At 46.8% G+C, this 27,488-nt stretch overlaps 1 protein-coding gene across 2 annotated transcripts; it reads right to left on the reverse strand.

The window, feature by feature from the left end:
• Nucleotides 1–270: 270 nt before the first annotated feature.
• Nucleotides 271–25,762, reverse strand: LOC120954051 (protein sprouty). Of its 2 annotated transcripts, none has more exons than XM_040374615.2 (2): nt 22,745–25,762; nt 271–10,282 (listed from the first exon to the last, which is right to left on the reverse strand). In XM_040374615.2, exon 2 carries the CDS (start codon nt 9,874–9,876, stop codon nt 7,435–7,437), a length of 2,442 nt encoding a protein of 813 aa, XP_040230549.2. In that variant the 5' UTR covers nt 9,877–10,282; nt 22,745–25,762; the 3' UTR covers nt 271–7,434. The 2 variants fall into 2 exon arrangements, with proteins under 2 accessions (XP_040230549.2, XP_040230550.2); XM_040374616.2 differs by having other exon boundaries at nt 271–10,285.
• Between the last annotated feature and the right edge of the window lie 1,726 nt (nt 25,763–27,488).

Genomic DNA, 27,488 nt, shown 5'->3' on the forward strand with positions numbered 1-27,488 from the left:
GGACGGGCTTGCTTTCGCCATCATCATCATCATCGTCATCATCGTCATTGCCGTCGTGGTGTGTGTTAGTGTTGGCGCTATTAAATTAACGATCTACTAAAAATACGACCAATGCAAAAGATCACGCTGGTCAGTGACGTACACGAGTCACTCTCTCCATCTCTCTCTCTCTCATCCTCATCCAATTCGATGGAGCCGCCTGGTTGCTGAAAATTTCTTTCCTTTTATTTATTATTTTTTTCAAAAAGGGAAAAAACTACACACAGAGGCTTTAAATTGGTCTTTATGTTATTATTATAAACAGTATATAGATAATAATTACAGTGTTGTGTTTCTATTTCATAAACCATAGAAATAATACAATACATATATACAGACATGTACAAAAAGCTTTAAATGGTTGTTATTACCGAGTAGCAAAACTGATCCTCATACGCGATCGCGTAGTTTGCAGTGAAATCAAGCGGCTTACGTTCGCGTTCAGTGCATGGCGAAGCGATACTTAAACGTAAATTGGTGTGCAAGTGGTGATTAGTTTACCCGTTCCACCCGGATTGCCACAGTGGAGCGATGGGGGGCGGGGGAATTGGGTCGGTTATTTTGTTTCTCCTTCAAGAGCATCATTTATCAATGAAAAAATGTGTTTGCTGTTTGGTTGTTTTCTTTTTTTAAGCTGTGAGGAAACGGCTAATACACATGACACACACACGTATATTCTGTTGTTTTAGTACAATGGTTCTAATGGTTTGTTTGCTATTGGGTTGTTTCGTTCCTATCGGACAATTTTGGCTACAGAGAAATAAACGACTACCGGCTGGTAGATGGCGGACATTTATGTTTAAATACTATTTAAAATTGTATCTGCTTTCATTGGAACATTGAGAACACCACACCCCGTTTGGCCAGATAGCTTGTGATAGCTAGACAATCATTCATTAGTCGGTATAACTTCGGTTTCTCCGTTTGGCCGGATCCTGGTTTGCTCCTCACGCGTGTGTTGTGTGCTTTATGGTTCTTTGTGTGATCGGATCTGCTGCTTGTTCGCACCATTTACTCAGACAGCACCTATTACACACAGTTAATACAGAGCCTGTATGCGGTTTGTGATAGTATAATATTCATCTCGCCATCTCTCTTTCTCTCTAATTGTATCAACATCATAACAGTGCGCACGCATCGTAAATAGTAGCAATATATAGTAAATATCTTAGTTCATTGGTGTTGTCTGATGGATGAAAACATTATTACATTTAGGCTCGCCACAAAATGGGGTTTTATATACTCTCTGCTACTCACATCCTGCACACCCACAAATGACTAACGAAAATAAGCTATCGACCGTTCGAAATCACCTCACCCCAGTCGCTATAACATGAAAATCGGTTTTGTTATACCACTTCAACATACACACACACACACCCACTCCACTATAGCTCAGGTATGTAAGTATTACAATTGCATTTTAGGCAAAATTACACAGTTACACAGGTAAGTGGTAAGTGGTTTTGTTTTGGTTTTCCGCGCTTTTGCTCAGTAACAACATAAAAAAAAGTTAATACATTGCAAATACAGCACACGATTTTCCATTGGGTTTGGTATTTAGTTGCGGTGTGTTTGTGTGTGTGTGCGTGTTTTTTTAGTTTAGTTTTCTATTCTCTTTTGTTTTTTATTTTGTCCAATTAGTCGGTTTTAGAATATATGGTTTCAACCAATACGCTTCACTTGTTCACGCCATCTCCTTTCCCTTATCCTATCTACCCACCCATCTGTTCTGTTTTGTTGGCTTAGTTTTATACACACATTTTGTTTTGTTTTTCGATTTCGATTCTTTTCCCCTATACAGTTTACACCTTGTGCACCCCCTTTTGCTAAGAACAATGCTAAATATAGTTTCTCATTGTAAAAGTCTTCTTCGTTACCAAGTTTGATTCATCGATCATTTTGTTGCTTAGTGAGTTTACATGTTGATGATAGATTCCATTTATGTTGTTGTGTGTGTGTGTGTGTGCTTTTTGTTGCGTTTATTTTCAATTTGAAAGTTTATACTTTAACACTACCAACCAAAGGGACCTTTGTTTTGTTTTGCACAATTCAGTTCTGATTCATTATTTGCTTTGTATTTGCTTCACATCATTTCAATGGATTTGCCTTGCTTGTAGCACTGCTGTACGAATTTTATTCGCCTCGCTCCCTACATGGTAGTGTATGCAGTGTATCAGTCCTTTGCAACTATTTCGACATCCTTTCCTTTCATCAACAACGTATTTGGCGTATCTTCTCTTGCATCCATCATGCAAAAGGATGTTGATCCTCTCGGCACACGATCATACGATCTCCTCATTTAAATCAGTCTGAATTGTGCGATTGAATGTTTAGCAACATTGGGTGTGTGTGTGTGCTTTTTTTGTAACTTTCATTCATTTATTCAGTTCAATCATTCCCTATCAGGTATCTTGAGGTGGTCGCGAATTGCCCTGCTGTTTCATCCTCTCCCATAGTGCATCGCAATCGCAAAGTGTTTGAGATTATCATCATCTTATCTAACGTTCGGTTACGACACTCATACTAATTGCTTCGTCACAATGCGTTTCAATAAAGGCCCACAATTTCGTCTTCTTTTTTTCATCTACTGCCAAAAACAAAACAATACAACAGCGGAAGGATGTGGAGGACAGTCGAAAACAAGTAGGATCCGCGGGATGAGAAGGGTATCGACAGGTAGAAGGTAGAAATCAAAATACAAAACCATAACCACAACGATGGTCTAAACGATAATCAATGCTGTTATCAGGCGAAATAAAGGGAACGTAGGAGGAAGCGACGGTGAAATGGTGGGGTGTATGAATGACCAACCAACCCAGCCAACAAAACCGCAACCGCGCACCGTTTGCATTTTCTTTTCTTTCCACAGCAAACACCGAGCGGTCGTTGTACGTACACACTCGGAATGAATTTGTGCATCTTGTGTTGTTCGATTGTTATGATTCGATTTGTTAGCTAAATAATTTATTTTCTCTTTCTCTTCCTCATTCTCTCTTTCTCTTTTTCTCATTCTCTCGCTATTGTTCTTATTATATATTACAATCGCGTTCATTACCTTCCAACAAGCAACGAAGCGCTTCACCCTAGCCGACCTTAGGCGCATTGCGCGGATGCGCGCGTGTTACGCGGCGGGATTGTGTCTGTATGTGTGTGTGTGTGTATATATGGGTGTGTTTAATGCTTTTTACAAGTTATGCTAAGGCTCCTTCGATCCTTTCCTCTCTTAATGTTTTAAAGCGTCATGGGATTTCCTTTCTGCTGCACGCGCGCGCGCGCACTTCCTCTCCCCTTCCTCCCTTCTACTTTCATAGGGCGTTTGTGTGCGGTTTTTTGGGGCACACCCGATCCTTCCAGCTTAGCCGATACATACAAATACATATACACATCCTTGTTTCATGCTCTCCTCACTACATGCACAAATAGGTCGACAGGCAGAAATGCTTAACATATGCATATGAAATAATAACTTTAATATGCTTCCTCTGCTTAATCGTATATAAACATATAGTATAAGACACGTACTATCTCTCCTGTTCGTGCCACACACACTTTACACTCGCGCGCGCGCGCGCGCACGAGAAGGGAAAAGGGTGAAGCGCACCTATACACGCGTTCTTTCCCAAAAGCCATTACGCTTTTGTTACAATTTGTATGGTTTTGCTGTATAAAATACCACTTGGAAGTTACAAATAAGCAAATAAAACAACAACTATCCAACAACAGCCGCAACCCGCAGCGTTTCCAGTTCGCATGACATACATATATGTGTTTGTGTGTGTGTGTTTATATATTTATATAAGGATCAACGATTTATTGACATTAAATGATCGAAGATTGGCTTCTGTTTCGAGATTAAAATAATAATAATAATAATAATAATAATAATAATCGTAATAATATAATAATAATAATATTAATAATAATAATAATAAAATAATAATGATGATAATAATAATAATTAAAAACGAAAAACATATCAACACGGCAAAACGTGCACGACAAGCGCGCACACATTTCGCTTTCCTACCATCATAATTCATTACTTACATCTGACATTCGACATCATTACTTTCAGCACTTGTTTTGGGCCGATTTTCTTGCACTGCTGTATGTAATTTCCCGTAATTTTATCTTGACCGGTTGTTGACGCATTTTCCAAATCAATTTTTTTTTTGCATATACTTCTGTCCCGCATCTTCTTCCCAATCGAGGGGGGGCGCATAATCGGCGCTCATCGACAAACACACCTGTGTTTGGCTTGTGTTTAGTAGTTAGGTTAATAGCGTTACTATTCATCTTCGCATCTCCTTGTTTTAATCTTGCGCTCTTGTTTAATTCGTTTTCACTTTTTATCCTTCTCTTTTTTTTACAACACTATAATGCACGACTAGATAATACTGGAAATTAAATCCTACTCGAAATCTTGAGTTCGCTTGCTTTGTTTTATCGGTTTTGTTTTTTCACCTTTCACCTTTGCTTGTCTTCTTTTCGTTCTTTTCTGTTTTGTTCGCTTCCCTGCTCCAGCCGGATCGCGTTCGAGTTTGTGTGCTGTGCGTGTGAAGTAGTAGGAGGATAGATTTGGGGGATTACGGTGGTAATAGAGGGTGTTAGAATGGTATAGCAACAGGATACTACAGCTAGATCGTGCGTGCAACCGTGGAATGATGGATGGAGAATTGTACGTGGTTATTAAACGCTATTGAAATAAGTTAAAGTTCGTCCAAAAGGTCCAACAGGAGCAATGGGTGTTTTGGAAACGAGTTACATACACTAAGCGCTTGAAGTAGATGTGCTCCGTCAAATGAATTCGTTTGTTTTGGCGATTATCCAACAAAAGCTATCCGATGCATGCAACAGGCAACGGTACATCGGCATCTAACAAATCGAGGGCATCCGGTCGTCGGTGTGGACACATTTCTATTCACCATCGTCAAAACAACCCAAAGGATCAAATTTGTATATTTACACACTGTGTAAAAAAAATGCGCTCTAGCAGTGTTTGTGTGCTGACTGGTGATCTGTGATCGAGTGTCCCCCCACACCCTAAGAAAAAGGGAGGGGAAGCAGGAAACTTTATGAATGAATTTTATTTTTAAATTTTCATCTGCCCTTTGCCACCCGGACTGGGTGGATTTTCCGACACAAACTCTCTCTCTCACACACACACGTTTGCTTGAAGCGCAGAGATAGAAACGGACACTGTGGCGCACAACATTTCACAACACACCATTTGCGCACGTACTGCCGAAACTCGTCCCACACATTGCATTGGCACTGAGATAGGGTGGCAGCACTCTGGTGGTGCCGGATTTGTGGCAGAGAGAAATCGGTCAAATTCCTATTAAAAAATGGACGTAATCACGTTCTAGGCGTGCTGAGGCCGCGAAGAAACCCGAAGAAAACAAAAACCCAAAATACCGGAGGATTTGCACTATTCCCGGGTCCCGCGTCGCGATCCTACCGATGACGCACGTGGCAGGGGGAGAAGGTTTAAGCGATGAACCTGTTGGCGGTTTGGCGCAAAACCGTCACCCGTTCGTTTGCTTACGTTTACGTACGTTCTAGACGATCATGATGATGATCCTCACGAAAGCAGAACAACGGCGTAGCATGTGATCCATTTCGCAAAGAACAAACAAAAACAGGCTGAACGCGATGGAAAACACGCGGAAACGATCGCGCGCGCGCACCCACACACGGCAATGCTGCGTGTTTGGCTAGCAATAACAAAAAAAAAGATCATAATAATATTGACGATGCATTTTGGCGGGAACGAAACGTGTGTACATGCACTGTAACAATGCACAGGGTACGGCAAGGATACTTGTTTGATGGCATTCTTTGCTGACGCTGTACAGGGCCTGCTGTTGTTGGTGTTCGGTTGCCTGGGTTGCGCTGAGAGATCCGCTTCCCTTTAGCCCCGGATGGGTACAGTAAAGAAACACAGGGACAATATTAGTTTCTAGGAAATATGAGTCTCGATTTCGAAACAGAGATCCTTAAAGGGAGGAAAAGAACGAAAACATACACAACACGCACACGCACACAAAGTGCGGTATGGTGGTTTTCTCTGTCTGGCACAGAACAAAAAAATGCAACAACATATTCCACCAGTTCATACGCACAAACACACACATACACGCGTATACGTGTGTCCGGGAAGGCAGGAATATGAGATGCTGCAAAGAATTTTCCCGGTACTGGGCAGATGAGAGAAATCGTTCTCGTGCTTTGATGCCCGCATCGTTCCCGCTTTGTTTAACAGATGGTACACGCACATCCCGCCGGGGGCGCGTCGGATCGGAATTTGGTCGAGTTTGCTTTGCGCTCTTCGCCTCGGTCGGATACACCGGTCCGATGATCAGGTATTGGAACAACGAATCCTCAAACGCATTGCCACACGTTGCTAGAGCATGGCACAATAATGGTGTGCTGGTTGCCCTCTCCGGCAGTCCCTTTGCCCTTGGTGATTGGAATCAATATGCTAGCCATTGATGAAACATTTGGCTTTTGGTGCGGATTTTTTTCCTCTTCAATGCTAAGGCATGCACGCATACATCATAAAGGAGCAGGAAAAGGAGCAGGAGAAGATTGAATGCTTCATTTCTTTCGCTTCCTCGAAAGGCAAATTAAAGGCTCAACACCATTTAGAAAGCGCAGGGCCTTGACGACATGTGCCCGGGACAGATTAGAGCCAAGCTGGACCAGACTGCCAGACGTGCCATTCCAAGCGAGATGTACGATCCCAGTGGAGATGAGATGATCTCCAACTTCCTGCTCCTTCGTTCCTGGCCAGGTGTCGAACATGATGAATGGAAACTAACTAACGCATATGCTGTTGTTGTTGTTGTTGTTGTTTAAAACCAATTTACAATACCACGCGTACATATCATTCTACTCGCAAAGGAATGATCCAGTTTGATCATTTTGCATCTTTGTTTAAACAAAAAATGAATGAGTTAAGAACGTGAGTAGGGAGAGGGTTTGAGGATGGAAGGGATTGTTGTTGGCTACAAAAACACACAAACTCGAACGTTGAATATGACATACGATCTTCAGAGTAGCCTCCTGGAACGGAAGCACATTCCTGCATAACAGGGTCCAACGGTAGAAGTGGTAGTAGCTACAAAGCACTAACGGGAATCAGAAAGAGGACGGTGTGTTGCGGGGTAAGGATAAATGGATGAATGGACAACGTTTGAATGTATGCTCATTCTACAGGTGCAACATCATCATGATCATCGACGAATCGTCATCGGTGTCGTCATCGCTATCATCGACGATCGCATCCCGAGCGCACCCACAGTTACTGCTGTACTCGTCATCACCGTCCATTTCGTCACTGCCAGAGTGCTTGGTATGATCGCCGCGCGACCAACAGTCCCACCACCGTCAGTAGGTATCGTTGCTGGAATCGAGTAACCGCTTCTCGGGCGTGGTTAGGTCGGTGGATGTACCCGAGTGATGCTGGTGGTGCAGATGGTGGCGCAAATGGTGGTGCAAATGTTGCAGTGGCGAGTCACCATCGGCCGGATCGCCCTTCACCCTTGATTCGTGCTCTTCTAGACTGCCCACACTCACTCCGCCTCCGTTGCCCCCACCACTAGCAAACATGGAACCGTTGAGGATGCCGCCGGCTCCGCTCAGTGCGCTTCCCGGTGGGAAGCTGGCCGAAGGAGCGGCGGGATGCTGCGTGCAGCGGCAACCGTGGCGGGAATGTTTGGCGTAACAGCGGGCACAGATGGCCACGCAGCCGCGCATCGGCCAGTAGCACCAGAGACAGGGCAATGCCACCGAGAGTGCCCCCAGACAGCCCCAGCGGGTTGTACGCTTGTGCGGCACACAGGAACAGGGATCGTCGGCACACGACACGGTCTCCGTCTCAATGGTACCGTCGGGACCTACCACTTCCCGCTCGAACTCGTGCTCCTTCGAGCAGTGGTAGTAGAGTGCCTTTACGCAGCACAGACAGGACGCGTAGTCGATGATTGTTTCCGCACTGCACAGGCAGCTTTTGTCGCAGAGCCAGTGCGACGGCAGTGGTCGCGGTTTTTGACACTCCTCACAGCGGCAGCGCCGACAGCGTGGACATGTGATCGACCCAATGCCTATCAGACCGTCGGAACCGGCTGCCCCGACCGTGCCGAGGGTACCGGGCGCGCCACCACCCACCGTCGCCACCGCCGATCGGCCATGGTGCCGATGATGATGGTGATGGTGGTGCTGCAGCTCCAGCTCCAGCAGCTCGTGCCGGTCGGAGCTATCCTTCTTCTTCGTCGGCTGTTTGGTAATGATACTTGGATTGCGCGCAATTCCGCCAGCATTCGTCAACGATTGGCCGCTACCGGTGATCGTTGACGTGACGTCTTGTCGGCCCTCGGTACTCTTGATCGCACGGATAATGGAGTCACTGTTGCCACCGACGCCAGTGATGGGCGATCGTGACCGATCGTGCGTTGGCCGTGGCTGTCCCGTAATGACCGTCACTACGGCTCCTTCGCCAGAGAGCAGTGACAGGTTTCGAAGCTGTTGCGCACCCGGCGCCAGCCCGGTCAGGGCTCCCGTCGATGGAATGTTGGCACCACCAGCTGCTGCCCCATTGCCCCGGCCAAACGGCGTATCGACGTACTCGTTTGCAAGTCGTTCGTTCTCTGGCCTGGGCGCGGCCAGCGTCACCGGGGTCGTTGGGTTGGAGGAAGTGTTGGAGGCGACTCCGCCTACGATCGGTTGATCGACGGGGAGTAGTAGTACCGGTGGCGTGCCGGTGGTGGTAGTGGCACCGGTGGCCATCGATTCGGATGCCCCTAGCGGAGGAATACTTGTTAGGTGCGGATGCGGATGCAACGGTGGACTGGTGGCTGGACTGAGGCGACGGCGGGCAAAGGTGCTTCCGTGGCCGATGCTCCCGGCCGGTGACGTTGGTCGCTGGTGCGGCGGCAGAGGCGGTGGGGGAGGTGTCGTCGATCGTGTGTGCAGTGGTACCAGGGGTGCAATCTGTGGCCTCAGGAGTGCCGCCGTCGACGAGCTCGACGATACGGAGGACAACGTGGAAGAGTTGCTGCCGATGCTTCGATTGCTCTGCTGATGCGGATGATTATGATGATGATGATGATGGGGAGGAATTGGTTGAGGGGGAGGATGACTACTGCCACTTCTACTGCTGCTACTATGACTACTACTATTATTATTATTTAGATTACTATTACTCCTACTGCTAGTACTACTGCTGCTGGTACTATTACTAGTGTTACTAGTGCTACTATTACTTCTACTACTGCTAGCGTTGCTTCTTATTAGGCTAGCACTGTTAAAATTACTGCCGGCGGTCGTACCCGGGCTCGTATGATTATGAGGATTATTATTCATAAAAATAGTATTATTATTACTATTACTACTACTACTACTACTATTATTATTATTATTGTTGTTGTTGTTGTTGTTATTACTTATATTATTGTTGCTGTTGCTGCTGATATTATTACACGCTAGGTTGCTGCTGTTGTCGTTGCCGTTGCTTAAATTACTACTACCTAAGATGCTGCCGCTTCCGCCGATCAGGTGTCGCGGTTTTGGTGACAGTTGCGGTGGTGGTGTCGGTGCTGTCGAGGCGGGTTGCTGCTGTTGATGATGATGGCTGCTGCCCCCATTGCCGGTTGCCCCGTTGCCAACCATCATCCTGCCGATCATCGCCGTCGGGTTCGGGTTCGGCGAAGCAGAGCTGATGATGGCCGACGGCGAAGAGTTTGGATCTGGCGCCCGAGGGCGATGGACGCGGGGCAACGATTTCGGGGGCCTTGGGGGCGCCAAACTAGTGCCGCCATTACGCCGATCCATGAAGACACCAACCCGCGATTGGTCGCGATCCTCTTTTTGCCGTGTGTGTGTGTGAGTTTGTCGCTGCTTGGACAGGCACAGCAAGCGTTTCAGCAATCGCTGATCGTTCTATGCTTTACGATGGCTTAGCTCCCAGTAGTTGGCACCGGTATCGGGATGCTGCAAGGATGGCGCCGTACGTTCGTAATGTTGTTCTTCTCGCCCTGCTCGTCGATACTTTCGTTCGTCGTCTGCTTATCAATGCGTTTCCCTTCGTTATGCTGCTTTGATAGCAAAAAGAACGATGCTGTTGCACGCTGTGAAACGCCTCCACGTGGCGGATAAGTTTTCGTTTTGTCGTCTGCTTCTGCTTCGTCTTCATCAGCCGAAGATCATCAAAATCCGTCGTCATCGTTTTGTTAATCGCCTTCTGGAGCCAAACACCCGAAAGCAATGTTGTGATCGTTGTCCCGATGATGAAAGGCCAAAGGTCGGCAAGTGATCATATGTGAGAAGAAAAAACAAGAAGAGAAAAAAAACATATAATTATACGATGTTTATCATTTGTGCGCCATTTTGAAAGAGATCAAAATTATATTGTTTTGAGCCAATTTTATCAAGATAATATAAAACTATTAACTTATTTAACTTGTTGTTTTCACATTTCAAAAGCAAACAAATAGACAACTCTTTATGTTATGGTTCCAGTTGCTAAGCGAATGTAGACAAGGCAGAAACATACATATGCCTTCAATAAACGTGCAGTTCTGTTCAGTTCAGTTGAAAAGAAACGAATTGCCCATCAACAGAAGAAAAACACCCACACTCATTCACATTGAGCAAATTCGTCGATCAATTACGATCCTTCTCGGTTTCATTTGACACAACTGCCAGAATGGACCTATTTCGTACTATTCACTGGGATCCAAACAGATCCCAGCCTCGATCAATAACCAATTAGAATGAATTGATTGAGTTGCCAGATGAATTGAGCAAAATTGTCCGTTTCAATATACGTTATACGTGATCGTGCCAACCCTCCATGCTCAGCAAACGCTCAACGCAATCAATACGCGTTTAATACATTCACGCTTACATTTACACATGTGTGCACATGTGTGTTTAAAGCAGGTACAACAGAACGAGGAATCCAAACATTGAGCCAAATTCTCAACCACATTAATCATTATCCGCGAGAGTATCAGCATTCCAAGAGCGAACGTCCATACTTGCAGTAATCATACTTCGGAAAGCACCGCATACCGAAATTGTTATGGGTTGTTGTTTAATATTTTGCTCTTTACATGGCTTTCTATCATTCATTCGTTGTTTTGCTCGTACTCTTTGCCATTCCCTGGCTACTTACATGTGGTTGTGTAAGTGTTTGGGTTTTATTTTCTATCAACGCGATCTGCACATGTGTGGTGTCTTATGGTGCACGAGTTTGTTTGCATTCTTTACATTTTTTCGCAAGTTGTGTTCAGACACATGGCAGCAGTTTGGTAGGCAATCAACCGTCGTCTTATCATTCGTGATTCTACCAATTGCAGACATACAAAGTTCGCAACAGAAGATCATGTATCGATTGCGCAATAAACGATGTCACGATAGATTTTTTACCAAAATATATCTGGAATATCCATCCGTACTGATAAGTTGTGTGATGATGATGATATTTGCTTTACTTCACTTTATCTTGTGGAGAAACCGCCGCTGAAATTCGTTTCGATACGAAAACAAAAAAGATGAAAAAATAAACAAACAAACAAACAAGCTAATCTTAATTTGCATAGTTTCACCATTCTTCGCGAGATTCGAAGCGGCTCAGACACCTCGCGGACAGAAGGTCAGTGTTTCTCCCATCCCCATCGTTCATTTCTTTCTCTATCTCGCTCATGTACGCATACATATCTTTGTTCTCTCTCTCTATCTCTCTCTCTCTCTCTCTCTCTCTCTCTCTCTCTTTCACTCTCTCTCTCGCTCTCTCTCTCAAGCGCTCTACCCAAATCCCAGGGGATGCTAAATGAACAGCAGTAAAAACAAAGCAACAGTCACAAAAAATAGATGAACGAATCGTACGAAACAAACGGCTACAGAAAACTGGATTTCGAAAAGTGGAACTGGAATTCAACATACAATGCGTTCGTGCGTGAGATTTCCATTTTTAACGTATGAATGAATGAACGACGAACTGGCGCCAGCATTAACACCTTGATGGGGTGATCGGTGAGCAGGTGGTGAGCAGCGCACGGTGTAAACTTGCTTTTTGCGTGAGACTTAACATTCCGATGTCCCAGTGTCGGACTCGGGGGTCTCGATGCTGTTCGGTCGCTTTTGCCTTTCCCTAACCTTTACAGCCTTGAGGTTCCAACAGATTGTGTACGCAGCTTTTTTTTCTCATTAAGACGTAAAATATTGAAACAAAACGAAAACTGTATCGAATTTTCAGATAACTTACGATGGATACTGATGTTGTTTGACTATGTCGCAAACAGATGATTTAATATTTGTCCATATGCGTTTGCCTGTACGCTGAAAGAAATGATTTGATAATGAAAATGTCTCTTCGATGAGTTACGACCTTGATGATAGACTTGACATGATCTTCACTAGAATTTATGAGATCTTGTCAACAAAAACATGTTTGAAATACAACGTATGTTTGTAGTTACGTGCAAAACATGGTTTGTGATGGTTATATAGAATAAGAAAATTGTCCTTTACATTCCGTATGTACTGCACCCTAACACTTTGCAGCAACAACAGGCAGACTGAAGTTGAGCTGCTGCCGAGAGGAAGCGCACACGAGACTATTCGGAGCCATCATAAAGGACACCCTTGCAGATCTCAAGAGGTTCACTTTATTGACTTAATTGTCTTCCATGTGCGCATATGTGCGGCACCTCTGAACCTTTCACAATTCTGCCAGGTAGATCAGACCCGCTTCATAAGGTCATGGAGAGTGCAAAGATCATCCATCAGGAGCCTTCCGAGCAGTATACCTGTGCTAGGCTTTGCAAATTAAGCAAGGTCCATAAAAGGACGGCTATGAAACTGGAGTCCAGTAATGTGTGAAAGGTAGACGACAAGGAAGCAAAACACCATGTTTCAGTTTATGCTATTGTTGACAAGGAAGGCAAGGAAGCAAACTGAAGAAATGTCAGCGACTTCACAAAACTAACTACTTGTAGGAGTGCAGCATTTGCTACTCGTGAATGGCGTGTTATGCACTGCGCTGTTTATAGTACGTAAACATGTTCGAAACCATCTCGAAAGGTTGAAAGGTTCGCAGGGAAAATGCATGCGAACTGGGAAGGGCAATAAAAAGGTATACCAGAAACCTTCACCGACCAACTTGGCGCAGCATACCGAGAGTGGCAGATTCTAACGTTTCGGATGAGTCATAAATTGCGATTCATGACGTTCTACAGCTGCCCAGTTTTCAATTGCATCCCGTCGATACTTCAAGAGGCCCTTGCTGGGTAACCAGTGTCTTCATTGTTTTTATATGATCGATCATTAAGGATGCTCTCTACCATCGCAAACGTTCGCGTTCGACCGCCACTTGAAACGAAAGTGGGAAGAACTGCTCGTTCTTTAGCCGTATCGTGTCGTGTCGTGCCGTGTCGTGCCGTGATCTTATTCCCATGGTTTACGGATAGTGATGGAGCGAAGGCTAATCCTCTGCTCACATATATCGGCAGGTTGTTAACGTACGAGCAACATGTTCTAACCGGGGTAGAATGGCACATCTTTTCCTTATATATTTTTCTTTACAACAACCATAACAAATGCAAGGTGTAAGTAGGGATCAGATAATCCTGCACTCTCGAAACCCCCCGGACGGTGCAGCGTTACTGCAGCTGTGGAAAATAAAAACAGCCTTGCCGAAGCCATATCGCTGCCTGGTTGGCTATCTTGGTACGGTTACTAGGGTGGAGTTACAAAGAGGATGTCTGGCAAGTACAAGCACATAGCAGTGACATTCTGCAAAAGCTATACCTACGATTTTTTTCGCTTTTGGGTGACGCTCCATTGTGGGATGGATTAATGTTAAATTCAAAGGAGCGTTAGTGCTGGTGTGTACAACAAGGCGCGTAGAAACCTGTCCGATCATCAAATTAAATTAGATCGACAAATTCCAGCAGTGTTTCGAAGTCTCCAGCCTTGAGAAGAATAGATAGTGAGCGTACGAGGGTGCTCCACACCACGGACAGAGGGAAAAAGTGCGTGCGTGTCTCCGTTGTACCTTTTGGTCCTACTATCCTCTTTGTATCTGTATTTCTCTCTTTTCCATCTATTTCACACACACACACACAAACACACATACATACATACGCACAACCCCCCTTTTGCTTACTCTTTTGCTCTACAAGAAAGCACAAAGCTGGCGATTCTGTTGGCGACAACATGTTGGTGCGACATTCAGGCGACTTAGGAACGAACGAAGAAGCATAGACAGCCAGCACACGCCGCACGAAAGTGAGCCACCAGACCTTTAATTTGTTTCTCTCGGTTGCTTCTCCGCCGCGCCTGTGTTTTTTCCCCCATTCCAATGGTGAAAGCGGCCATTGAGCGCGAAGGATCGGCGTAGACTTCAGTGATGGTGTCGAGCAGCGCGGAATCGAAAAAAAACAACCTTACGTCCGGTGGAATGGTGTGCGTGCAGCTGTAAAGAACGGGAGGAGTAGGGCGGAGGGAGAAACAAATCCTCATTTCGATCATCATCGTTTGTAATTATGTCCCCGGGATTGTCGATCACCGGACAACCAGCCGCCAGCAACCCAGCCGCCTGCACCATGCAGAGCGTGGTACCCCACCCCCCTCACCCTCGCTAACCGTGCACAGCCGCGTTGTTTGCCTTTACACCAGGCGTGTTTTTTGGTCTTCTTATTGCTATTGTTGCTCTGTTGCGAACGGTTCTCTGTCTATCGCACGTTCGATTTGATCCCGTCGATCGACGATTGATGGAGTTTCTCCAGGAAACCCGCACCACAAGGGAGAAAAAGACACCACGGACGAACGAGTTCGAGAGCGAGAGATCGAGACGCCCGGCGACTGATGTGGAACAGAGCAATTGAACTTGTGCGTCCCTCCCGCAGAACCGTTCCCTCGCTTCCAGCGCGTTGTCCATGATGGAATCGGGTTTGGAACCGGATTTGCCAGCGCCTACAACACCAAGACGACGTCGTTGCCGCTGACGACGGTTGCGGTTTGGCGACTCTCTGGCGAGAAGATGAACGAACGAGCGAACGAACGAACGAACGAACGGGAAGACAAAGGAAGCAGCACGGAATAAGCTGCTGCTGGTAGAGGAATTAAGGTGAACGTGTAACAGCAGAAGCTGCAGCATCAGCTGAAATAGACGACGGTTGCCCAGTTTTCGAACAAGATACAAAAAAAAAACCGAACACCGACAACCGGCCGAAGAATGAAAAAAATAAGGAATACATATGTATACGAACGGATGTTGAGCAAGCGTGTGCGTTCACCCAACCCGTGAGAGGGCGATTTAACGTACCCTGTTAGACGACGATCATTTGCTATCAGACGACGGCACGAAAATGCTAAGAATTATTTAGAACATACTAAGCAAATTATTTGTTGTTACTAGCAAATACGTATGTCGGGAGATAAGTAATTGCCTTTGGATCACAATCATTTTAATCAAAAAACTTACTATACCCATTTGAAGTGACGATGATTCGATGGTCGTTTAATGCCGATGATAGCTGCACCATCCATTGTGCCTGCTTCCAGTACGGTACCGGTACGAGATCGACCCAGGAATTGAGTGAGCTGTTGTTTTTATGTGCCAGGTGGGCTAGGGCATCGGACGTTGCCTGACCGTTCAGGGACGCCAACGCTAAGCGAACAGTTCCAACCGGAACAGAACACGTACACACAGCAGCAGAAGGCAAGAGGCAAGACACAGCAGCGCACAGCCTAACCCTTCTTACGTACGATGAGCTGACCCGTACGCGTTTCCCCTTTCGGTTGCTCCGGTCGTCAACCTAACCTCCACCGATCACCGGATGATCCGAGTGCAAGCAGTAAACAAGGTTATCGACCTCTCCTTCTTCTCTCCTCTACAAGCAGTTCTGTTTTGGTTTTGGGTTCGGGTTCTCGGCCGTATATATATACCATCGATCCCCCGATCCGTTGCAGCTTCTGCGTTCCGCCCGTTCATCCTTTCGCCAGCATTTCGCTGGACGAAGGGGGCACGTCCAAGAAACGTTGTTAGAACCCCTAGGAAAAAGTGAGCATACTATCCGAGTGCTTTAGACGCCTTAAGCTTAAGAGCTGTTATTTAGTTGTTAAGTTTGAGTTTAGTTTAAGAACTGTTCCCGCGAGACAAATGCAAAGGAAAGCAAACAACACACCACAGCGAGTGTAGTTGATTTGGTTTACCAAAAAGGGTGGCTCGATTCAATTGTACAATACAAGTCGATAACTAGAAGAAAGATTGATGATAAAAAAACAACATACTATTGAGCTGCTAACACGTGTTTCTCTGTGAATGGATCTGAGATGTGGCATTCACATGTTAAGAAAAATTAAAAAGCGCAAATTTACAGTGCATCAGACGCAAAAGTCGCGGATGCTAAAAAGCAGCCACAGAATGAAACGGATACGGCCAGCAAACGGGCTATTATTGTGGAACGATCACATGCAATAAGAGAAAAAGCAAAACGCACCATCGCACGCCTAAAATGCAATCGTTGCCTTTGTTGGAAGCACAGCACAAAACAGTGCATCGCGTCTCCGCCGTTTGCCATTGCCGGTGCAGCAGAAGCAGAAGGCAGCATATCCCATTTAATCAACACGCTTCCGGCGGAACGGATCGTTTCAGGCACGGAAGCTGCTGTTGGTTCCCACGGGAGAAAGTAGCAGTCAGTTTCGAGCGTCGAGAACGAACCTCACAAGCATCATATGTTTTCGTGCTCGCTCCGGTTGTTTGATTCATTCTTCCGCTTCTTTTTTATTATTTAGTTTGTGCAAAAGGACACACATTACAAAAAAAAAGAGAAAAGGCGTTTGCGGTGCCAGCTTGAAGCAGGAAATGAATGAATTGAAAGCGCAAAATGCGTCGTGTTGTGTTTCGGAACGGAAGAAACAAAAACAAAACACAAACGAGCCAGGGCAACTACCAGACCGGGCCAGAGAAGATGGAAAGAGAAATAACGAAACAAAACATAAAACGGAATTAATGAAAATGGTTTGCCCAAAGGACCGTACTCTGGATCGTTATGCTCCCACGCTTCTATTGCCTAACCGGAAGTGAAAACAGCGTAGGGTTTCTTCCCGTTGCTGTAATAAGAATCTTTCGATACGTCCCACCCCCGTCGTCTCGGGACTACTTTCTTTTTCTTTTCTCTTTTCACTTTGCCTTCATCACAGATATTGTGCGGTGTGGCAACGAGAGAAATAGAACATTGTACACAACCTTGCAAAGGAAAGGGAGATGGGCTAAGCACGCGCACTTTCGCATTTTTAGGCGTGATTTGTAAAACCCGTACTCCCGCGTACTGCCAGGCAGGCAGCCGATTTCCTATGGCGGAAAGAAGAAGAAAAAACAAAACGCAACCTCAGTGACGCCGCCTTTTGGGCCTACAAAACCCTCGAATCCTCCACCAGTGCTCCAATCCGGTAGCTGAGTGAAAGAGTCGACCACATCAAGCCGAAACCCGCGTCACAGCTAACACCCACTTTCGGCATAGCCGTCTAATTTGAACAACTAAAAGTCCAAGCGAACCGTTCCACGATGGAATGTTTGGCATTAAAATGAAAATCTGCCATCAAAAAGACGTAAGACATCCTGTAGCACATTGGTTTTCCCTAATTTATAAGGCTTGAAGATTGCCTTACCACTCCCAATCGAAGTTCTAGTGTTGTTCCTTTCTACGCGAATCGCGAGCTTTGAGCGTTACCATCGCAACGACACGTTTGCACACACATTTGAAAGGCAGTCAGGCAAACATTGCCACAGCTTGTATTTATTGGGCAAAAATTACATTTAATAAGAAAAGCCGTGCGTGGATTGATGAAAACAGGCTACGGGAATGCATTTGATGCGGTGGAATGTGGTTTGGTTTTAATCAATCATTTTTCGGGCACATGCGCAATGCAACGATGCACCAGAGCAATATCCAAAGCGAAAAGGATAATACTCTGCCAGAACACAATACGAGTGCGAGTAAAGGAGAGAGAGAGAGAGAGAGAGAGCGAGATAGAGAGAGGGTTTACTAATAGCCGAATTTCTCACGCCACAATTCTCACCATTCACTCACTGCTCGCGTCCTGGCTGTCGCTCACGGCTCACTTTGCAGGCAAATTCCGATGTCGCCCACGCACAAAAATCAGCTCGAGCTGTGGTGCAACGCCTTTTTGCATCGCAGAAACCCACTCAGCAGATGGGCGTATGCATTCAAGATGTATTATTTTAATGAAATTCTACGGTGTAGCAAAGGCACAGGAATTACAGTAAAACATATGAAATGCTTCGAACAGACGATCTCTCGCCGTGGGTTGAAATCGTTGCGTAGGGGAGGACGATGAAGAGCCGAAGGCAGGCTTCGAGAACATATTTCCTCTTAATCTCGTGTCCAACGACATGAATCAAAGCCATCAAATCAAGCAAATGAAATTAAAACGGAAAAGAAAAATAAATAAACACACAGCAACCAACCCCCCCCCCCCCGCCCCGCCCGCCATCGAAATAATACATGCCAGCAAGCAATAAACAAAAACTTTACGATTTGCCACGACTCAGACGAACGGGGAGTGCAGGCGTTATTTTTAACTGACCCTCGCGATACCTTCCCGCCAACACTGACCCCACCAACCAGACCCTTTCCTTTGCTGGCCGCTTCCTTCCCGTTCAAGGCAGACCTTTTTTTTTGCGCGGCTGCATAGTGTTTATCTTGCCTCTGCCACAGGGAAAAGGGCCACAATCAGCAATTGTGTGCTCCGAACCTCCTCGCCGTTCCCGCTCTTCCAACGCCGCATTATTTCTTTCCTTCGCGTCCCGACCTTTCGTTTGTGGGTGAAGGACCGGCCACGAAAATCAAACAATGAATTCGCAAATCTGCGACGAGCTAACCTGGGCTGGACTGCTGATCCGCTGAGCAGGAGGAATTTACGAAACCGCACGAACTCGTGCGGCCGACGGTACCTGCGGACAGTCCCCACCAAACGCCAGGCCTGTAGACTGTACATTGCATCCTCCTTTTCCTCGTGTCCACAAACTCACACTGGCGGGTGCACGACGGGTGCCGACGGGTACTGTTGCCGGCAGGTTGTGCGTTCGTTCAACTTTTCATTTTACTGTGTTGTAACATGCCAGGTGGGATAGCCCCAATGAGTACCAAATTAGAAATCCCCAAAGCCAAAGGTAGTCATACAGAAACGAACATATGCCAGAAACGAGTGCAGTGAAACGCAAAAGAGTTTTTTCTTCTGTTTCTACGTTATACACAATAGAACCTCATTCAAACTATCGCGTGATATCCACTATCCTCTCCAACTCAATGATGAAAGATTGCCGGAGAACTTAAAGCGATAGCCCCGCTGGAAATCATGTCATCCGCTGTGTGCAGTCCGTCCACTAGTATCAGAATCCGTGACCTTAGCACATGTACCGCTTATACGAAAGCCCTTCCACACTGGGCGGCAGCAGCAAAATGAATCTTGTTGGCCTCCATTTGACTCAACAAGCTGTGCTCAGTGCACAGTGCAATCAAAACCATCACAATAACGTCCATGACCAGTAAAATGGTGACAAGAGATGAAGCGGCAACTGGCAAAATGCACCGCAATTTACAGCCCCAGAGGAGCAGTGCGAGGTGCATACAGTGAACACGCAAAAAAAGAACTCTCACACACACATACACACATCCAAACGGCACGTAATTAATGCCATATGAAGATGGAAGAGCTCGCTCACGACTTACCACTTACTGTGGTTGCAAGGGAAGCGTGCAGTGGGGCGCTTCGAGAGCGCTGGACGATCGACAGGAGCCGGACGAGTAACAATCAGTCTCCATTCAACAAAGAGCTCGCACTAAGAGTCGACACTCAAGAGAAAATGAACACACGAGCGCTAAGGAAAATGAAAAAAAGAAAGAGCAAAAAAACGGCGCTACGTTGAACAAAACAGAGGAAAAAACTGGTAGCCCTTGAGGAAGTCGCCGCTCACCCTGACGTTCTCGATCACTTCTGTGCTCTCCCCTTAGACTCCTCTTATGGTGCCCTTCCCCTCCCCCCTTCCGTCGGTAGAGATTGGCCAGGAAAAGGGTTAGTATCAGTAGCATGTAATCACCATTCGAACGGCAATCGTTCGCTTCCGCCGTCGATTGATAATCATGAATCAAAGTCGCTGTTTTTGTCGCCATTCCTCTACATACTCTACCTCCTTTACACACACACACACACACACACATACACACACACACACACACACACACACACACACACACACACACACACACACACACACACACCGCGATATATTCGCCTCTCCCCCTGCTAGCACGTAGCAAACGACGTGGAATTGTGGACCAGGCACCCACAGCGACACTTCCTTTAAATTTATGCTGAACAAATGGTAAAATGATTGCAGCTACAGGTCACACAGGGAAAGGAGGCTAAATGGTGGGCTTGAGCGAATTGTCAGCGGATGGTAGAGAAAAGAAGGGTAAGGATTGATGAGGGAAAATGGGTGTGCATGTATGCCTGTTTCCGGAGCAAACCAGTACAAGGATGGCGTTACTATTCCTCGTTACCTTTCTTCAGCGAAATACAGCAACAAAAATCAGTCAAATGGAGATAGTTAGCGAACGATCGATATAAAGAGATAGTTTAACTGGGGGAAATTTATTATCTCTTCTAAATCCCTGTTTACCATTTGCATTACGCAGTTTGCTTTTGCATTGATTCACATTTCTGTTTAATTTACAAATACAAGCATTCTTTCAGATATGCACTATTATACCTTGTCTTGATCGATGTTGTGTTAGTGTACTTGCGCTTTAAGTAATTGATTAAACGGTCTAGCGTGTCTAGCGTATTAAACTAGTGTTACACAGTTGCTGGAAGTTTTCGATCGGTCAAACATCGGGAGCATCGGGTACTTCACCAAGCTTTCCTATTCGTTTCATTACTTCGCAAGATGTGAAGGGATGCTTGCCTATCTGCGGCACACAGCTAAACTTTGACGAACTTTATAGTGCTATAATGATGATTTTTCATATGCCCAAGTCGATCGTTTGATTCAAGCTAGTATGAAAGCATGGAGCTCTTACATCACGTTAACATTGCAGATGCATGTTTGTGCAAAGAGAACAAAAACGCAACATCAGCCTTAACGAATTTTGCAACCACAGCCACCATATCCGTCACCGATTCCTAATGTGCACAATCAACGCAACACAAATGAGATACTTCCTCTAAGTTTCTTGCCGCCAACCCACCAACCACCCTTCCCCCTCAACCATCCCTACCCGACCCGACCAGCTGCCGCCATCCGTTCGCCGTTTGCGTTCGAGGCCATTCTAATCAACTTGCTCCCATCCCATCCTTCCCAACCCCAATCCCACACAACCGTACCCCCCCCCCCCCTTGTCCCTTTCCCACACTCTCCCCTCGTCAACCCTTCACATCCTTCCACCCGGACGATGCAAACGTCTCGGTGGCCGCACCCCGCAACAAACACATTCCGACGGTGCGGATCGTTTCTGCTCAACATTCGTTTTCTAATGCCGCAACCGCAACTGTCATGTGGGAAGATCGCGACATGGTGGAGGTAGAGGCCAGTCGGTGCGCGGCGCGCGAAGCTACGACTAACAATTGTTGTAGTCTCACTCTATCAACAACGCTGGTACCGAGGGCGGACAGCTGCGAAGGGAGGAAAGGCACCCAGCGGTTCACGCGGCACACGATACACTAAAGCAGCAAGGCAAAGCGCGAGCGAAGCTCGCTTTAGTACACACCTAAGCGTCTTGGTAGTAGTGGATGACATTTTTCATTCATAAAAGAATTTTAATTCCGTACGGGTGCGCGTTCCCGCCCGTCTCTTCGGCAAGCGAGCGAACTGCTTTTTTGCCATTCTGTATTTCATGTTTGTGAGCGCGTGTGTGTGTGTGTGTATTTTCCCTGTTTTACAAAGCGTGGGATGTTTGTACATTTGTATGCGTGAAGCATACATACGAGTGTGAGTGAAGCAATACTTTTTGCTTTCAATTCCGACAATCAGATCGTCAATTGATCGCCCGTCGATATGAAATGATACAGCTTGCACAGTTGTTTTTTTTTTGTAATCGCAAAGCGCTCCTGCTATCTATCGTACAGTGAGCAGTGGGTACTAGTTGCCCGAATTGGATAAGAGATTCACAGTTTGTCGGTTTTCCCAACCCTAAATAGTTTCAAGACACGTCCGTCGATTTATAAAAATAGGTTATTTTTCCCTTATCTATGTATGTATCAGAGCCATTATCGGCTCTTTTTTTGTAAATTGTCCAAAAAATGGTTCCTCTAGTCCCGGGTGAGATCGTAAAAAGGGGAAAGTTACGTACTGCTGCTGTTTGCGGAAGACGGTGCTGCCAAGAAACCTCGAAGAAAACTGACTGTTTACCCTTGGTTTGCGTGTTTGCGCGATAAGAAAACACGTGCACTGTACCGTCTCTGCACAGAGAACGCACACACACACACACACACACACACACACACACACACACACTGAGCCATGAAATAGGGTTACATTTGTTGCATTTGTCGCGCTTTTTGGAGTCCCATTTGTTTGTTATGCTTAATATTATTTGTCATTAAAACCCATTAACTAATGATAGACCGACCGACTACCCGCTAGAAACAGTACACGAATGCTACTTACATAATGAATAAGCAATTAAAGACGGTGTATTTCGGCGTTTTAGGGCTTGATCCGTCGCCAGCCGCTAACGGACGCCGCACCGTTCTGTCGCTGCTGGAAGTCGCTTTTCTGTTCTGTAGCTTTTTGCTTTGCCTTGGCGATACGATCGTGCGCTTCCCCTCGAGTGACACATAAACACTGGAAAATCGCACCTTTCCTTTTGCTTTTTCGATTTTTTGGTGCTTTCTTTTACACTTGCCCACACTGGGAACAGCCTACTATTCACACGTGGATTTACTACCTCGACTTGGCTGCTGTATGCGTGAGCTGCGTAGCAGAACACTAGCACTTGCACCAGAAATGCACACCAGAAAGAAGAAAATAAAAAAAAACGGTCACCACAGTAACACACGTTGTCGTGAACGAAGACTATTCGAACACCTGCACAAATGCACCTGCGGCTGCTGCTGTTGTTGTTGTTGTTGCTGGTGCTGCTGACTGATCGATTCGATTCGGTTGGTCGACTTTCGAATGGATATCTTTGGACAGATATCGGCCGAAAAGCGAGCACTTACTTACTTACTTACTTTATTTCGCACTATAATATCGATATTTCGCACAACAAAACTATGCTGCTCCAACTATCTACCTCTCGCGTCGTTGTAATTGGAGCACTTTTGCTTCACAACGCTTCCTTTTTCAACCCTTGCCCTCCACGCCTTGCTCACTGTCGTGTGTGTGTGGGGGGGAATTTTCGCTCTATTCAACTGCCCACCTTGCAAAAACGCAACACACTGGCACTATTTTTTCCCTTGCACTGCTTCTGCTGGCAAAGCACACTCACTTGAAGAGCGGAACAGAACTCTTGCTGCTGAAGATACTGCTTCATTTCGTTGCCTCCGGGCGTCGTTGGTGTGGGGCCAATGGTGCCCCTTTTCGTCGGGTCGTGGTAGGGTACTCTGTTTTAAGCCAAATGCACACGGTATTCATCGTCGTACACCAAGCTCAACGTAAAAACTGCAACGCACGAAGCACAACACCACTACTCGGTCGTGACACTTCCGGTCGAACAATTTTTCACTTTCCACGGCAAAAACATTCGCACACACGCACTGCCATTGAACGGTTGCCCCCGTTACTAGGCGCACACCGTGGACGACGCTTGCCTTGATTTTAACTGAACTGCCTCAGCAGATCGGTTACTGCTGAAGGTGGGGGATCATGTGTTGTTGATGTCACCAACCCACATGCTCTTTTTTTGCAACGATGATGAGCTTTATTTTGCGGCCACCCTCCTCAATTTTGCCACACGCTTTTGGTCACACACGCACTCCGGGTTGGAAAAGCACATTCGCACATTCTTGTCGCTCAAGCAAGGACTCTATATTCATACAACAATCGCAGTTGGGAAACGGTTATGCTGTGTTTCACTCAATTTTACATTCCACCCGATTGGACGATTTTGGATGAGAAAAGGGCACACACTAGCCAGTACACACTGTTGCAATGCACGCGCCCACACCCATGCACAAACACACCTAAATACGCACTCGCGATACGCAACGAAACACCCCAGCAGAGTTGAGGGGCGTATAGGCGAATATAACTCTCAGCAGTCGCTTGGCGTGCCAAGGAGGAGTCCACTGTTGCCGTCCCAGGGACTATTTCCGGTGCAAGATGGCTAGGCCACTTCCGGCTGTAACAATAGTTGGACCGTTTCCGCCACGATCGAGTTAAACAGCAACGGGGAGAGATAGACAGAGAGAGATGGGCGAGGGAATCCTGTGCACCTTCCCTATCGTGGTAACCTCAACAGTCGTTGCTAAAGGTACGTGCCGTGTGGGCTGAACGGCAGCAAAACACGTTCCACGCTTGCATTCGCACCTCACTGCATTGCATCACGGCTGCTGCTGCACCGCACCGCCGCCCCACAGTGGCACAGAGGACTGCAGCAGCAAACAAACAAACGAATCACTCTGAACTCACTCGAGACGTTCGAGAGTATGCGCGCACTACTGCCGTGTGTATGTGTGCATGTATGTATGTGTGCGTGTTTGTGTGGATGTGCGTTGATCTGCCCACCAGGAAAATCACGGCCTGGCTCAGGGGTTTGCCAACCTTCGCTACACACACTGACTGACTGACTGACTGACTGCTGCACACAGCCTGCTGCTGGCGCTGGTGCTGGTGACGATGATTGGGGCGGCGCCTTATTTTTTCTCAATCGATTATTGCTTCTCGTTCGGCGCGGATATGTGCACGGTACACAGCACTATTTTGTTTTATAATGGCGATGGATTTTCTTCTTCTTCTTCTTCTTCTTTGCTTCACTATCTCACTAAAGGTACTTTACTTAACGGTTAAGCAAACCTTCTTTTCACTGCCCCCGTGACGCACACTTGTAAGCTGCTGCTGAGCTTCATATTCTTTTTTCCTCGCAGTGCTGTGCCGTTGCCACTCTTGCCGCGTACACAGCTTAGCCGATATGCGAGCCACGATGTTGTTGCTTGCTTTGCTTCTTTGGCAGAACGCGACCGCGCCAACGCACACACACCTATGGGGCGGTGAACTGACGGTGGCACACAGAGCACACAGAAAGAGAGAGAGACAGGGACAGACGGAGAGAGGGAGAGAGTGTGTGTATGTTAAAAATATACAACTGAATTGCTGCGGAGGTGGTGTGTGGTTCGCCGCTCCAGTTCGGGACGGGGACGATTAAATTCCGTTACACGGGCGGCTTTGCGTTTTTGCAATTCGACAAACTGTAGTATATAAAACACGCAACACTGTAGACACACTGTGTTTCGCCGTCGCGCGTGGCACCACCAACGGCAATCACTGGCACAGGTTTGTATTTTGCACACACAAAACAACTGGTGTGCGCTTGGATGAGCGCTGCTGCACAGCACAGTAGCAGCACACTCTCGGATAGCACGATTTCTGCTGGGTAGCGCAACAAACCTCACGGACCGCACGCACAGCACGACCGACAGCGCCTCAAATCCGTATATGAATGGAGAGGCGCAAGGTATGCTGCTATGCCGTTTGCGCTCATTCACAAAAGCCGCACCACACAGCGCACGAGCCCGTGTGGGTTGTGTGTGTGAGAAAACGCTTCAAAGCTGGAGCAACGATGGTAGTGTGCGTGAACGAAACGCTTCAACCGAGGCGGACGCGTGTAGTGGTGAAGCGCTGCCAAGGCAGCGGAAAGAGGATGGCAAGCACCGTGTGGCAACGAGCCGTCCCGCTCTAGTCGCGATCTGAGACGCGCAACACTCACACCATCGCAGCGCGTAATTCGGAAGCTGTCCGTTCTATCTCGCTTGCTCCTACACTCGCTCGCCCGTTTTCGTGTGCACTAACCCACACTAACCCGTTTTGGCTCGATATAATACACCCTTTGGGTGTGTTGCTGAATCTTTCTGAAATTCAAATATCCATCGAACGACGTGGGATGCGTGTTGCTTTTGCAATTGAAAATCGTACTTGCACGGGGCACCACACCATTCATTCTACCCACCATCGCGCCCTCCTCTAAACGTGTCGTTCCTCCTGTGTGTTTGGTGGATGATGTTCGAGAGCTCGACGTTTGAAACCGATCGCCTGCCTCTTTGCAAGCCCAAGGTAGTGTGCGTTCATGAGCAGCCCAACAGAGCGAGGGGCAGGAGAAACGACACAGGGAAGGACGGAACGTATCGTTTTCTTTCCCTCGTGCAAACGGTCACAAAACGAGACCGCAGAATGATCGCCACCGCGCAGAGCGGGATAGCGCGAGGGGACGTTTTTATGAATGAAACTGCCGTTTGCTTTACGTCGGATGAATGGAAACGAAACAAAAACTGTCCGCGAAGCACACGAGAGAGGCTAACCTTCATCCCTTCTACCTGTCTTGCCGTACGGCCCTCTCCGGTCCTACCCTGCGCCCGTTTCTCCGCATCTTCCGCCTCTCCCCCTGTGCACTCCTCGTTCGCTCCTCCCTACTCGCTCTCCTTCCCTTTCTCGGTGTTTCGCACCGACTCCGCGTCTATCCCACACGCTGTTGTAGTCACCCTCGTTGTTGAGCTTAAAATAAAATGAAGAAAACGGAGAACACGGCAAAGAAAACACACATACCAAAAGAAAACAGAAAACCTTGCTTGGGTTGCTTGGACGGCCGTCGGTTGCTTGGCTTGCTCGACGGTTCGTTTCCCGTTTTGGGATCGCGTCGTCGTGTGCCTACGACGTAGTCGACGTCGTCGTCGTCGTCGTATGCATTTCCAGCGTGAGCGAGTATAATCTTTTTCTCGATCAAAACGCCTCAAACCAGGGCTCTTCGATTCAATTGAAAGCAGCAGTGTCGTACCGGATGGGTTGGGGTGTGGGGTGTGGGGGTTGGTGGTGGGGGTTGAGCCGTAGCGGCTGTTGTGTAGCAGCGGTCGTAACGGAAAAGGGTCGAAGTAGGCGCGGAGCAACGTGACTGGAATCGTCCACACAATTTCCTCCCTCTGTCTCCCTTCCACCACCTCCACCATCACCCCTCCCACATTTTGTACGTTGTACAGCAGTGTGGGCAGCAGCACATACGGGCGATCGTGTAGAAAAGTCCAATCTTTTGACTTACCTTACTTTGTGACATTGGCTAAAGGCGTTATGAAATAGAATCGTTAACAAGCAACCCGGTGCCGAAAAGTCGCATTTAGTAATGATACCCAGTAATCTGCCATCTGGCTGTAGGATTTTGTAACATAATTGGCAATAAACAATATGGAGCATTGATTGGTGTGAT

Source organism: Anopheles coluzzii, chromosome 2 (genome assembly GCF_943734685.1).
Source record: "Anopheles coluzzii chromosome 2, AcolN3, whole genome shotgun sequence".
NCBI lineage: Eukaryota > Metazoa > Arthropoda > Insecta > Diptera > Culicidae > Anopheles > Anopheles coluzzii.

Coding starts and splice junctions, on each gene's coding strand:
- LOC120954051 (XM_040374615.2), bottom strand. CDS start 9,876: ATGGATCGGCGTAATGGCGGCACTAGTTTGGCGCCCCCAAGGCCCCCG.